The 15,003-nt window shown below is 36.1% G+C and overlaps 1 protein-coding gene across 10 annotated transcripts in view; it reads right to left on the bottom strand.

Annotated features, from left to right (window-relative positions):
• spir (spire type actin nucleation factor) overlaps nucleotides 1-15,003 on the bottom strand; it is a 422,518-nt gene that overhangs the window by 17,875 nt on the left and 389,640 nt on the right. For 9 of the 10 annotated variants that reach the window (XM_067767511.1, XM_067767514.1, XM_067767513.1 and 6 more), the window contains 2 exons: nucleotides 9,008-9,260; nucleotides 3,467-3,520 (listed from right to left, as the gene is read on the bottom strand). In XM_067767511.1, the coding sequence (XP_067623612.1) occupies nucleotides 3,467-3,520; nucleotides 9,008-9,260 (307 nt within the window). The remainder of the gene's footprint in view (nucleotides 1-3,466; nucleotides 3,521-9,007; nucleotides 9,261-15,003) is intronic. The other variant, XM_067767520.1, reaches the window with a different exon arrangement.

Below are 15,003 nucleotides of genomic sequence, written 5' to 3'. Positions count from 1 at the left end.
TTTCAAAGGATTCCCACGCTGCTGCCTCAACTGATGAGAGTAGTCTTTTGAATTGATTATTGTTGATCAACTTTCTTATTTGTGCTCCAACAAAAATACCTTTCTTTATCTTGGCTTGAGAAATATCTGGAAAAATTGTTTTCATATAGTCAAATGCTTCGCCTTCTTTGTCCAAAGCCTTAACCAAGTCTTTAATGAGACCGAGCTTGATGTGTAAGGGTGGAAGTATGATTTTCTCTTTCTTGACAAGAGGGGTGTATTTGATGTTATCCACACCAACGGTAAACTCGACTCTATCCGGTCAAACCTTTCTGACGTAGTGGTCCTTACGACCTCGGCTATCCCACTTGCAAAGGAAGCAGCAGTGCTTGGTGTAGCCACTTTGTAGACCACATAGCATTGCAACGACTTTGAGATCCGAACATATTTTCCAATCATGCTCTTCACATTTGATAAATTTTAGTAGTTTTTGCATTTCCTCGTAGGTTTCCTTTGTATTTACTGCATGTACGATCGGGATAGAAGGCTTTTTGTTACCAATATGCAATAATACAGCCTTCAAACTCAGTTTATTGCTGTCTATGAACAATCGCCAGTCTTTTGAATCATATGTTTGACCAAACTCTTTGAATAAACCAGGAATGTCGTTGCAGTAGCATATACTGTCTTTCTTGGTATAGTGTTTGGAAAATTCTTCGTGACGAGTTCTACAATATATAACCTTAACATCGGATGACACAAATTTAAATTGTTGCATACGAGAAGTGTGGATCTCGGCCTTTTCCTTGGATAGTTCCAAATCTCTTATCCAATCATTAAGTTGTGCTTGTGACAGAACGTTTCTCTCGTTTCCCATGCGAAATTCAGTACAACTTGATTCCCCTCATTCAGATATTACTGTTGATAGTGGAACTGGATTCGCAACTGCCGTTGAATGTAGTACTGGTAATGTCACTGTAGGTACGCTGGCATAGGTTACTCTTCTTGATCTTCCAATGCCAAGTACTTTTGTTTGACAAATATAACACTCTATTGAATGGCAAGTAGGTTCTCTCCATAACATTGGTGTATCAAATTTTATTTGTTGTCCTGATTCCGACTGAATCAATTCTACTCGACACGATGTACACAAAGTGTTCGGTGTCCATGGTTTTTCAGCATTTTTAGGCTCAATGCCAAAATACTTGGAGTATAAAGTTTTCATATGATCTGAGAATACTCGTCGTCGCCTTATGATAGTATATTGGCCACACATGAAACAGAACATATCTGGATCGTTATTACAAACAAATTCTCGCGTCCTTTTTTTTAATAAATCACGGTTTTGAAATTTGACTTATGAACTGAACTATCTTCGGCGAGCTTTGCAGATGTTATGAAGTTTCAAGGCGCTTTAACTCATATTTATACTCGGAACAAGAATAAAATTGAAAAAATCAAATCTTACCTAGACAGAAAGGTTCCTTTTTATACGAAGCCGGGAAAAGAAAATACTACCTGCTTTAGATGTAGGCTTTAAAAATTTTTTGTGTCTTATAATTTTGAAAATCTACCTGCATACTTACCCATAAGTGACGGAAGTACATGTTTATAACTACATGCCTACACAAGGTTTCGAACCCAACCACTCTTCCTTTCGATGCAACCTCTCTACCTAATATAAAACAATTCGAGTATTAAAAGTACTATTTGATTTATTTAAAGAATAAGTATTATCATTGTTATGGTGTTATTCGTTTATCCGGATAATATCCCATTTGCACTTTATACCTTTAATATATGTATGTATACATACATTGAAGTTGCGCAACCTGGGTATTTTTATTTGATCGCTTATAACTTACGTAGTTTTGCATCGATTTTATTCGATGATAGCTTATCTTTTTTCTAATTAAACAGAGCTTTACGCAAAGGAAAAATATCTGGATAAAAAGTTGTGGTTTTGGAATGTTGTCCTCGCAAAAGTAATTTTTTTCATATTTTTTCATAAACTGTCTGGTTGAGCAAAAAACAATGTATGATGTATTCATAGAAAATTTTATCGTCTTTCCGATTCTGTAAACTTTTTTGCAATTGCTTTACCCGTTCGTGAGATATACGTAATTAAAGGGAGCCATCCTTTTGGTTTTTTCGAATAACGGTAAATTGCAAATATCTCAAAAACCGTACCATAGAATCAAAAATGAACTCAATTTTCGAAATCAGGGGGTGATTTTACATACGAATTTCATAACGGCGTTTCTGGTAAAGAGAAAAAGTTGAAATTCGTGGTCCAGTGTTATCTATCAACAAATTGCAAAAACACCCAAATACCGCCATGGTAAACTTGACATTTCTTCGCCCCGAACTCAGTGCGTCCAGCTCCATCCAAAAAATTCATAACTTTCATATTTCAATATCAATTTTGCAAAACAACGGTTAAATTGAATTTGGACTCCAAATTTGCATTTGAGCTCTTTCTCTTACATAAAGCTCCTAACAGGGAAAAATCAGCAGCGTTTTTGGGTATATACAAACTAAATGTTCTAGCATATTGAGAAATAAAGTTAACTTTAATTTATCATGGAAGAAACTTCTAACAGAGTTCGACTAGATAATGCCCAATATAAAAATTTTGTTTCAAAGGGCTCTTTTTCAGATATTGTTTGAATAACTTCCTATTTCAGAATTTGTTTATACATATACCTTTTGAAAACGCAAACAGATTATCTGGGGTCATGTAAACAGAAGCTGTAGAAATAAATGGGCAAACCCAGAGCTGTTAAGCTAGCCCTCTGAACCGCCTACGCTACAATCAGCTTTGAGAGGAATTTAGAATCATCAGGAGACGACCGGCCTGAAAAGCAGAAGTCAACTAAATGTATTTAAAGGAGCGCTAAAACAATAGAACTGATGGTTTGTAGTTTAAGTATAGGAAACAAGTTTATGGATACCCTGTTGCTGAAATTTTCATTTGTTGTTTATAGTAATGTTCCTTTTCATAACAAAAATTGGTATCGAAAAAATATGTTCTCGCAACCCTGCGCATGATACGAAAAAAAATGCATGTGTGTGAAGTATATGAAATATAATTGTGGCCTTTTAGGCGCTTAACTGCACTCAACTGAGTTTCGCCTTAAAAACAATGCATGAGTCACAAGTAAATGAATACGAAATGAAGCACAAAAGCACTCAATGCATATTGAACGATGTAACAAGGCGGTAGAAAAGCAACATAAAGCGCATTGTTTATATGTACAAATATATATGTATGAAATAAATGTTGCCAAGGCGATTTATGAAAAAGATATAAATATGTAAGTGAAAAAGATTTTTTTGTAATGTGATATTTGTTCAATTAATTCTTTGAGTGAACAAACAGCTGAGCAAACAGATGAATGAAAGAGATAGATAAAGACACTGAGTTAGAAAACGTGGGTGAAATATGTAGCAAGAAGACGTAGAAAAAGTAAACAATCATATTTACATTCCAGCGCGTTGTCGAAGAACCTATGATATTCATCCTTAGTATAAGAATCCGCTGTAGCGTTAGGCGTTTTTCGTGGCATAATTTAAGGCGCACACGCATTGGCGGGATATGAGTTATTGCATTTGTTTCATATTTTTTACCGCAAAAATTAGTATTTAGTGAATTTTTTTTGTTTAAATGAAATTTTTTTTTTTTTTAATAATTTCGTTTCATGCATTTAAAGCGCATTTGATTGTAGAAGAGCAGCAGACACAGAACAAACATATTTAAAATATTTAATTTAATTCATTTTGACAACCAAAAAGAAACACTCAATATTGTGTGCTATTTAAGGAGTTTATTAGTTGTATTATTTGTTCAAAATACAATATCGAAAATAATTAAAAAGCTTGTAAGGTTTGACTTAAAAAAAAAAAAAATTGTAGCCTTATTAATTAATTCACATAAACTTAACTAAAACGGGTGTTGAAGGGGTGAGTGCATACAAAACACTCAAACAACAACTGGGAATTTTATACATAATTATTGCTTAAATTACGCATGCAATACTAAAATAATAGGAAGTGGCTATTCGTCCGGAAACTTTTTTTGTCCAGAATGAAGTAAAATGAAAAAAAAAAAAACACAAAAGAAAAGGAATGAAAAAAACACTAAAAAAATAAAAACAGAAATTTTTGTATTATATTCTCCGCACGAATAGGGACAGCCAAAATAATAAGCTAAATATTATTTATACAATTTTAGTTTCTTAACATTTACTTAATTTAAAAAATAGTAAAAACACTTATTCGAGACTTTTTTTTTGGGTATTTCTACTGACTAAAAGGGGTATTTTTAGTTGGTGAGCTATCATTACTGGAATTTATTATGTTAAAAACCTGTTATTTAGGGTTAAAATTTATTTCTATTGAAATATTTTCTGTATTTGCTTCCAACATACACCGCCAAATTTTTTTGTTTACTAAAAATACAATTAACTTTTTGAATCAAACAAATATTTTGTTAGATCACTTATATTTTCAAACTAAAAATTTCTTGTTCTTTGTGCTAACACTTATACTGACGTCCATAGCAAAAAGACAGTATTGTGTAAAAAGTGAAATCGGCGAAAGTTAAATTTTTATTTTGGTAATTTAATAATTTAAGTTTTTTGCAGTAAACATCAAATTTAAAACATTGTTTTATGTTTTAACGGGAGTTTAAAGTGAGTATTTGTTTAGCTTATGAGTAAATTCTATTCGCAGAAATTTATTGACACTAAAATTTCTAAAAGCCAGTAAGAGAGCTTTACTGCATTTTTGCTGTAGCTGGCAGTATAAATAAGGGGATACTAAGAATTAATTAAGGTATACTTCATAGTTTTGTTTATGATTAAAAAACAAACAAACAATCAAATACCTTTAAATGTACCAATTACAAAAAAAAAAAAATGAAAAATTGCCAGCCAATGTGTAAAATTATTGTAAAAATATGTGGAAGAAAAAAAGAAAAGATAGAAATAATAATAAAAAATCAATTATAAGAAATTAAAATAATGTTATAAATAAAAATTTTACACTTAAAACGCCAAAAAACCGAAATACATTACAAATGAAATAATTATTTCAAAAATAACAGTTATAGCGGCGCCTGACTTGAAAATCACCCATCTTGACTGACATTTCGAGTTGCTTTTAAGAAAATCTTATCCCATAATTTGTTCCAAAAACGACCTATCTTAGACTCCAGCTGATGAATGTCCCATCTCAAAAAAAAAAAACCATATCTAACCTCCACTTCATTGAATTTATGGTGAGATACGGAGCTTTTGACACAAAACGCAGAGATCGAAAGTTCTTTAATCTAAGTTTTATATACATAGGATGTTATTCAATACATTTTTGAGATAGAGTATTTTTGGGAGAGTATATGATATAGGACATTCTTCAAACAATTTCTGATATTGGGATTTGTTTTTTTACGATCGAAACGGCAGCCAAAATGAAATGATGCGCCATGAAATCAAGTTTTTGTGATCTTCTGGAGCGTAATTTCAGGCATTAAACACTAAAATCATACATAAACTCATGTTTTTTACTCGAACTTGCGTTGTTTTTGAAATAATCAATTCAAAACCTTTAATGTTATATTCTACAAAATATTCTGAATGTTTTGTATGGCTCCTAAAAGTATGCTAAACAAAACAATTTTTCTAACACATTTTCATGTTTAATGTTGGTTCCCTTTTACACCAAAAAGTTCTTGAATTAAACTCTGTTGGCGTTCCCTTTTGTGCTTTCTATTTGCGTTTACTTTTATCAATTTTTTTTTTTGAAAGCAAGTGAGAAACAAAAAATGGTATACAAGCAGAGAGAGGAAGAGATGGCAAGAAAAAATTTAAACTCTTGTTGTACTCTTCCCCTCTCTTCTCATCCCTTTCGACTATGTCATGGCAGACTGAATTCAAGAATTGTATGGTGTAAAAAAGCACTTACTTGTCGTAGGATATGAACCTTAACCAATGAAAAAGCAAAACAAATATCCGATGAGAACTTCCTTATGAGATGAAAGCACAGACAAAAGTTTGATTTGAGGCCGTTTACCTGAAACCTTTGAAAGGATGATACCAATGCTCAGCTTGTTGATATTTTCGTGTAGGAAAATTCTAATATTACCGCTATATAGATTATGCTAGGCACAGAGGCCAAAAGGAAGGAAGCGCAAAACATAGCCTCGGCATTGCGTTAGGAAAGGAAAGGGGAGTGTTATCGATGTTGATGGTTCTTTGCCAGACATAGATCCCGTACGTTCCGGTAACAAACACCATCAAGGCGCTAGCCCGATCATATCGGGAACGATTAATATGACCATATTAAACCTTGTAGGCCATTCCGCTCCCACCCCCTAGTTCCATGAGGAAATTGGGGTCGCCAGTACCCCGCCTGCAAAAGATGTTTATGATATATTCATATTTGTAACAGGATTCCCCTCGCGTAGGTGAGGTTGACAATTGGGTTGCGGAAGCTCTGAAGCTTTGTATTGCGCTTATCAACTCCTTGAATGCCACTGAATGGCCGTCTTGCCTCGATTCGCGTCACTCTTTAATATAAGATTTGTATGTACCTACTTACCAATGGGTGATGATAATACATAATAATACATATTAGGGTGGCAAGGACGTGATCTGGAATCCAAAAGTCGGAGTATCAAGCTTCCATGATGTAACAGCTCCCAAGGCGTTGAGGTTTATCGCTGTTGCCCCGGATTGAATTACCGTTATGTACATATAACACACAGGTTCCAGCATAAAAAATCCACCATGCTACTTCGCTGTCCACTGATCAAAGAATACGAAATAAAATTAGTTACTCTATGATCCTCGCATCAGTGATCTGTGTGTGCGCCGCCTACAAGGTCTAAATATCGACTCGGATCAACAGTAGCCAACATGAGAAAATGCTGAAAAAAACGCACAGTAATAGATTACCGTCGACAAGGTGTTTAGAGAGCAGAATCTGTTAACTTTTCCACTCTTTTGCTCTCACACTTCCATACTGCAAGCAATCGTCAACTTAACGATATATGAATCCAAGCAGAGAGAGAATAACTAGTAGGATGATTAATGCTGCGCGGTATCGAAAAACAAGGGCACTACGTACAAGACCCCACTCAATATGGGAGCGTTATATATCGCGAGGGGTATACTAGTTTTCAGATAAAAATCTCAGACCAAATGGGATAAGTAAGATGAGCTTCAGTTGCTGGCTGATTGAAGTAATGCCCAAAGCTCAGCCAAAAAATCCGGCGGATGTCGCAGACCGGAGAAAACTTCTACAGGAACAATAATGGCGATCGAGTAAAGGACAAAAAGATAATGCTTAGGTTATTGTAAGCTAACCTGGGAGAAAGGGACTCGGTAAACAAATATTTTACTACTCTGCTGACGTTAAGCCAAACTACTATAATGAATGGAGATTGGAGGCAACTCCTGCAGAAACAACAGTGACGACCGGGTAAACGACGTAAAGAGCATGTAAGCTTTTGCTAGCTGGCAGGGAGAAAACAACTCGATACTCCAGTCTCTGACTGTACCGCTGACGTTCCCTCGCAATCGTATGACGACAACAACGCACCGAAAAACGATATACTACAATCTTTTCAGAGGTGAAGAGTTGATATATGGTTTTATGCAAAATATGGTCGGACAACCGAATACCTCCAGATTGGCATAAAATCTTATATAGCACGTTTACGAAAAACGGAAGGTGTAAGTCAACGTACATACCAATCTAGCTTCAGACTTTGTAAGACTGTTAGGTGCCAGGAAGTATTGAGGTGTAGAAGAACAATACGAAGTACTTGTTGTCATCAAAGAAAGAACAAGCGCTTGCTACCAATTCAAAACTGTGACGGACTTCGACTATCGCTGAACTAGCATTTACGTATTTTAGCCTAATAATAATTACTTTTGGAAAGAAGAGCTAATTTGGACTGAGGCAATTGAGGAGTAAAGTCCTCTCTCGATGAATCTAGGGAACATGTTAAGTGTTGAAAGATGGAATGGCCTTTTGAGTATTCGAGAGAAAAGGTTTTTCGAAGATGGCCGGTATACGAGGGTTTACTGATGAGCTGTATGAGCTCTACACAGACGTGATCAGGCGCCTGATGAGGCGCCTGAGATTTTTGAAATAGGTGAAGAAAAATTTGATCTCTTCTGATAATCCCCATTGGTGTCAGCTATCGCTACATAACGAAATAATGATTTTTATAATGTAAAGGTAGTGTTCTGGCCGAACCAACCGAAGGTGCCCACTAAAATGACGGGACGACTAAAATCAAATACCCTAAACGTTTTTTCTAAAACGGGCTCACAATGTTTTGGCAAGACTTGCCATTCGGAGTCATCATAAAATATCCTACATTTACAGGAAATAAAAAATAACAAATCCAATTCCAAAGAAAGCTCGGCCTTAATCTTATTCGGTTAGAAACATGTTGATGTTAACAAAAACGAAATTCATAATGATGTCGCGACTTTCTATATACCTTCATCAGCTTTACATGTATATACATCTACATTTGCGGTTGCAAAATCGCTTATCATCTCTTAGTGACTCGCGGCTGTTGTTAAATAACCCGCTACAAAACTGCTTGTGCTTATTAGCGGAGACGCACACCGCTAGTTGAATCGGTTGCAATGAATCGTAGCCATACACACTTTACGGTCATAGAAGGGAAGAATAGTGTATAGATAAAATGGAGAGACACATTTCAGTTCCAACTGAGTATATGCATACTAAAATTTAGCAGTATTAATTTTCATAAATGTAGATAAAGTTATGTACTTAGCAGTCCATATAAAGTTTAAGTGGATATGTATATACATGTAAAAAATATATTTATAATATTTCCCAAGCTGTTTTAGTATACTTTTAGGGGATAATAATTTTCACATAACATTCAGAATATTAACCCTTAATAACCCTTAATAAAATTTTGTATTTATCACCATTTTTATTGTAGTATCTACCACATATAAAACAAATCAGCAAAACTTACTTGTTCGCCGTAGCACCCGTGTTGTTAACGCTGATGGTAACTGCGTTGTTGGAGCGTGACCTTTCGCATTTGCATTAGTCACACCACTGACAGCTGCACCAGCGCCACCACTACCATAACCACCACTCATTGTTATATAGCCACCGATTGGATAGGGAGGCATTTGTGGCTGTGAACAGACACCGACGTGAGTTGTATTGCAATTGCCATATCTGACAGTTGACGTTGGCTCATCAAAGAAATTGTCATCATCCTGTGGAGAGAGAGGGGTGGTGGAGCAGAATTAAAAATATGAAATATTTACATAAATCCTGATATAACAAGTCATTATATGTGCGAACATTTATATTTAGAAATTTGTATATGATTTTTTTATTATTGTCTGGTGCTAAAACGTATGTAAACCGTTAAAGGACATTCACCGAAGGATAATCAGTATTTTGTATTTATGTTGTAGACATATTTCATTTGACTGGACGTTGTCACGCATTGCGTGGTATATGAATTGGGAGTGGGCGGGTCTGTGGCATATGATTAATATTTTTTTCGATATGTTTTACGTTTTTGTTGTATACGATGAAAGCCTGCAAAAAAATATGCCAAGGTTTTTCTGTTATGAACTAGGTATATTTACAGAGAGAAAAATATTTTGTTCATACTCTAAAGAGGAAATGTTATACGGCTTTACTTTCGAAATTGGAAAACAGTTATCCGAACCGTTTGTTGGCTCTGTAGTAATCTCCGTCCTCCTTGTAATAATAATAATAATAATAATAATAATAATAATAATAATAATAATAATAATAATAATAATAATAATAATAATAATAATAATAATAATAATAATAAACCCAACGGATAAATACCCACCAAAGCCCGCCCAACCGACACGAGGGGCGCATCCGCATGACGCACGGATTTTGTTTTTGCCGAGTTGTTGATAGGCGGAGGTTTGTTAAGCGCTGAGATCTAAAACTGCTCGTGATGGCACATTGAAGTTTACTTCGTTCAAAAGAAAGGGGTTTGAAATCAGTCCATTCGGTAGTTTAGCCATGAATAATACGCCTAGCATTTCTCTAAGATTTGCGAGAGTTGGAAGATTGATAAACTTTAACCGACTAGTATAAGGTGGAAGATTATACCCATAGTCCCAAAGAAAAATCCTTAAAGAAAAAAGTAAAAATTGCTTCTGTATTGACTCTAGTCTATCTGCATGAACTTGATATCGCGGATTCCAAACTATTGATCCGTATTCTAGTATCGGTCTAACTAATGTGGTAAAAAGGGCTTTAGTTACATAAGGGTCACTAAATTCTTTGGACCATTGTTTCACGAATGATAGAACAACTCTAGCCTTACTGACAGTAGCCATAATATGAAGGTTGAAACTAAGTTTAGCATCCATCGTAACTCCCAAGTCAACAAAATAATTTACTGATGCAAGTCAAAAATTATTAATTACGTAAGAGTCTGCTGGCAAAGATCTTCGAGAGAGGCACATGAATTTACATTTATTGAGGTTCAGCGACATTGAGTTTGCATTGCACCAATAAACTAAGCAGTTTAAATCCGCTTGAAGCAAGGGACGTCCATCAATAGACGCATAGGACCTAAAAAGTTTTACATCATCAGCGTACATTAAAATTTTGGAATATTTTATTGTGGTACAGATATCATCAATAAATAGCAAGAACAGAATTGGACCGAAATGACTGCCCTGTGGGACGCCAGAGGGAACATTAATAACATTTGAAAGAGTATTTTTAAAAATTACTTTTTGCGTTCTACCGCGAAGAGATCCACTGGGTGAGACCAGGTTGGAAGCCAAATCGATCAAGCATGTAGATAAGCAGGGAGTGGGAAACTTTATCAACTGCTTTACTGAATTCAGTGTATATAACATCGGTGTGAAGATTTTCTCTAAATCTATTAGAAAAATGAGTTGTGAATTCAAGTAGGTTGGTAATGGTAGATTTGCCTTTACAGAACCCGCGCTGTGAATCTGTAATCAAGGTAGAAATGGAAAATGTTAGCTGATTAGTAACAATGGCTTCAAATACCTTTGGGATGGCAGACAATTTAGCAATTCCTCGATAATTTTCTACACATGACCTACTGCCGTTTTTATGAAGGGGTATAAGAAAAATTCCTTCCAAGCAGCAGGAAAAACTCCATGTTTTAGGGACATATTGAATAAGTCAGTTAGGGGCTGATAAATATATTCAGCGCATTTTTTAAGAAAACATGTGGGAATAAGCTCAGAACCGTATTTGTAAGATTCCTTCAAAGACGTTAAATGTGAAAAAACCGCGGGAATCCAATCTGTAAGGGATTTTAATTCGTTTAAGCACAAGTTACAGGGTGGCTAGCCATCATTTATACAAATTGCCTTAAGCTGTGTTATATACCAAAGTCCGGGAATATGGTCAAAGTTACCTTCATCCCAAAGACTGGTGGTAAGGGCTTTCATGTATGTACATTAGGGTAGGTCAACTTTATTGTTGAAAAGGCACATCTAGTTTCTGAATCTATGGGTGATACTGAGTAATATTGTCCATGGGACCATAGGTCTGAAATGAATTTCGAGCCTACCATATTTTGTTAGAAAATTGTATATCCCAAATAAAATACATGAAAATAAATATCAAATTCGGATTCGGATTGGGATATACAATTTTCTAACAAAATTAGGGAGGCCCCAAATTCATTTCCGACCTATGGTCCCATGGAACATAGATTCAGAAACTGGATGTGCACCTGAAGTTTTTTTCCCCCCATTTTTCCCCATACAATTTGACCCGCCCTAATATACATATATCGAAACGACATCAGGCCAATATGTCTCTCTTCACTTATCCTAACATCGTGGGAGCGTATGTTTGATCTGTACATTAAAAACAGAATTGCTCTGGAGTTATTATCGGAGTCACAGCATATTGATTAGTAGGGAAGGTCAACGGAAACAGCTCTTCTTTTGAACAAACGAAATTTCCCATTTCGCTTTTTGATATCGAATTGCCATTTAACAATGTCCTGCCTGGGGATATTGAAAAAGTCTTCAATAGTTTGGGTGTTGAGAGGACCTGTGAAACAGAACTGTCGCAGAGCTGTGGGTGCAATTGTGGTAGTAAACGAGCTGCTAGTGTAGCTGAAAGAAAGTAGCTGCGGAGTGTTTGTCTACGCTTGTAAAACAGAAAAGTTTATTCTTACGAGGATATATCAGAACCCCTCATTCCGAACTCACTGCATTCGAACAGCGCAGGTTGGAATCAGAACCACTTTAAGAATAAAACCCTCCTTGAACCTGAAGATGAGATGCTGAATATACACCCAGTCAACATTGCGGGCAAAGCGGATCTAGTCCGGCCGTTGGTCAGGCTTGTTGACTTTGGGCACTTTAGCATTCTTACCCACTTCGGTGCAAGGGCAGGGGCACTGCTGGAGGCTGCGCAGGCGGTTGATATGCATCGTCCACTAACATCAATCAAAAGAAACATACATATCAGATTCAAGGAGTTGGTAGTCTCCAACTGGTACTTCTCGGACACCTGCGAGATAACCAAGCAAACATAGCCGAATTACTACAGTAAGAGAACAGGGGACGTGCTAAATAGTTCAAGGAAGGAAATCTTGATGATCACTGCCAGAATCACAAGCCACTGGCCGCTTGGCCTGCATGCTGAGAGAATGGGAATCCCTTTTAACAGCATTTGAAGGAACTGTGGCGAGGAAGGCAGCTAAGAAACAGTCACACACTACCTCTGTGAAAGCCCACCTATAGCACACACTAGGTTTCTAACTTTGGGCAGTTATATAGTTACTGCCGGAACCTAAGAAAGTAGCTAAATGCTCTGTAAAAGATATCAGTAGGTGCAAGGTCAGCTCCAAATGGTTCGAACGGATTAGCGACTAGCCATACGATATCAGCATACGATATCAGAATTGGTTCCAGGAGAAATGTGCATCGAAATGGCGCCCAGAGCGCTACTTGGCCTTGGATCTTTAACATCCGGGCTACACAGCATCCAACCAACCAACCCCTTTTGATTTTAACATAGTCAGGAAATACTATTGTAGCCAATTGTTGAAATTTTAGCCCAGTCACTTTCTACTTCAAGTCATTCGTAAACCAGTTAACTGGTCTCTCCCCTCAGTCTTCTGTCAGAAGCTCGATGTCAGCCATAATTTCATGCGGTCGAACCACTGCAGCATCTTCCGCGAAACGTCGGCCGGCGTGGTGTGGTGGTAGCGTACTCCTACTACCACATCGAAGATCCTGGGTTCAAGTCCCGGGCTGCCAATTTGTCGGAAAAATTTAAGGAGCACGACGCAAGTTGGAAGAAGCTTGGCCCAAAATCTTTAAGAGAAGAAAACAGACCGTACACAATTATAACTTCGGTTGGATAACGGTTGGTTGTACAGGTATAGATGAATCGATATAGATACAGACTTTATATATATAAAATCAATGGTACAGAAAATTGATTAAGCCATGTCCGTCCGTCCGTCCCTCCATCAGTCCGTCAGTCTGTCCGTCCGTTAACACGATAACTTGAGCAAATATTGGGATATCTTCACCAAATTCGGTAAAAAAGCTTATATGGACTACCCAGACTAGATTGGTAAACTGAGCGAAATCGGACGATAACCACACCCACTTTTTCGATATCGAAAATCTAGAAAAATGGGAAAAATAAGATAAGTTAAAAACGAGTAACGCTAAGCTAATGAATGATATTTGGTAAGTGGATTGGTTTTATGACGCAAAACATAAATTCCAAAAAAATGTGAAATTTGAGCGTGGCACCACTCACATTTAGAAGAAGAAAATTTTAAAATTTAACAAGCCGTTAAAGATATTACATTTGGCAGATTAGTGTATCCTTGCCAAATATATAGACTGAGTGAACATAATCAAAATCGCTTAAAGACCACGCCCACTTTTCCTAAAGTTCTAACCTTAACAAAGTTTGTAATAACTCTATGGTGTTTAACTTCATTTGACTGATATTCTACCTCAGTAGTGGTATGGCTGAGCTAAGAACAAAACTTAAACAAATATTGAAAATGGGCGTGACTCGCCTCTTTTTTTGTTACTCTTTCCAAAATACTTTTAATGCCTTAAGTCGAACAAAAATCTCCCAAATCAGTACGAAATTTTGCATACAATTTTTTTTTTCAGAGCTATAACGGTTAAACTGTATTTCTACCCGCTCAAGTTCATTAGTGGTAGCCTCTGTATCCTTTTTGCTTCTTTTAAACGAAAATAAGTTCAGAATAGAACCATATCTTATATATTATTTCGAATTGCTGTTTTTATGTGCAGGTCCCTTTTTCGCTCTTATTTGGAATTCAAATCTATAAAGTTTTGGTTGTAAAGATGGAGATTCCTGCTATTAGCGAGCTTTGGGCATTACTGGTCGTAGTGATTTTATTTAGCTATATTTTATTAAAATAATTTGTTAAAAATAAACGGTTGTGAGCACACAAAAAAATCTGTTTGTACTATGGCACTATTGTGAATATTTGATTAGAACAACACGGCATTACAGGCAGCTGCTAACATTCGCCAGCTGGCAGCGCAAGCGCATGTAAGTTTATAGATGATTAATTGATAGAACAGCTGATTTCTGTTGATATTTGACACAAGACTTTTTTGTATTTTGTTGCGCAAGATGCGCACGGGTTCGGCTAGTATGTATTCTTGCGCAAACTTATAACACTATTAACCACACAGAGCAAACAACAACAGCGTTTCAAGTGCACAGCTGGGTATATAATGTTCGGTTTCACCCAAACTTAGACTTTCTTACTTGTTACTTTTAAACTTTTTAAATACAATAAATAAATAAAAAATGTTTCAAACATCGAAAGCCGCAACGATTCAAACTTTCTTTTTCATTACTTAGCCATGACATTTCAACTAAATGTTGGCTTGTGGTTATTTTTTCGATGTAAGTTTGTCACCGATGATTTGCCAAAACGATAGTCACCAC

Source organism: Eurosta solidaginis, chromosome 2 (genome assembly GCF_040869045.1).
Source record: "Eurosta solidaginis isolate ZX-2024a chromosome 2, ASM4086904v1, whole genome shotgun sequence".
Classification (NCBI taxonomy): Eukaryota; Metazoa; Arthropoda; class Insecta; order Diptera; family Tephritidae; genus Eurosta; species Eurosta solidaginis.
Note: the sequence above shows the minus strand (reverse complement) of the source record. Positions and strands in the feature narration are given on the sequence as shown.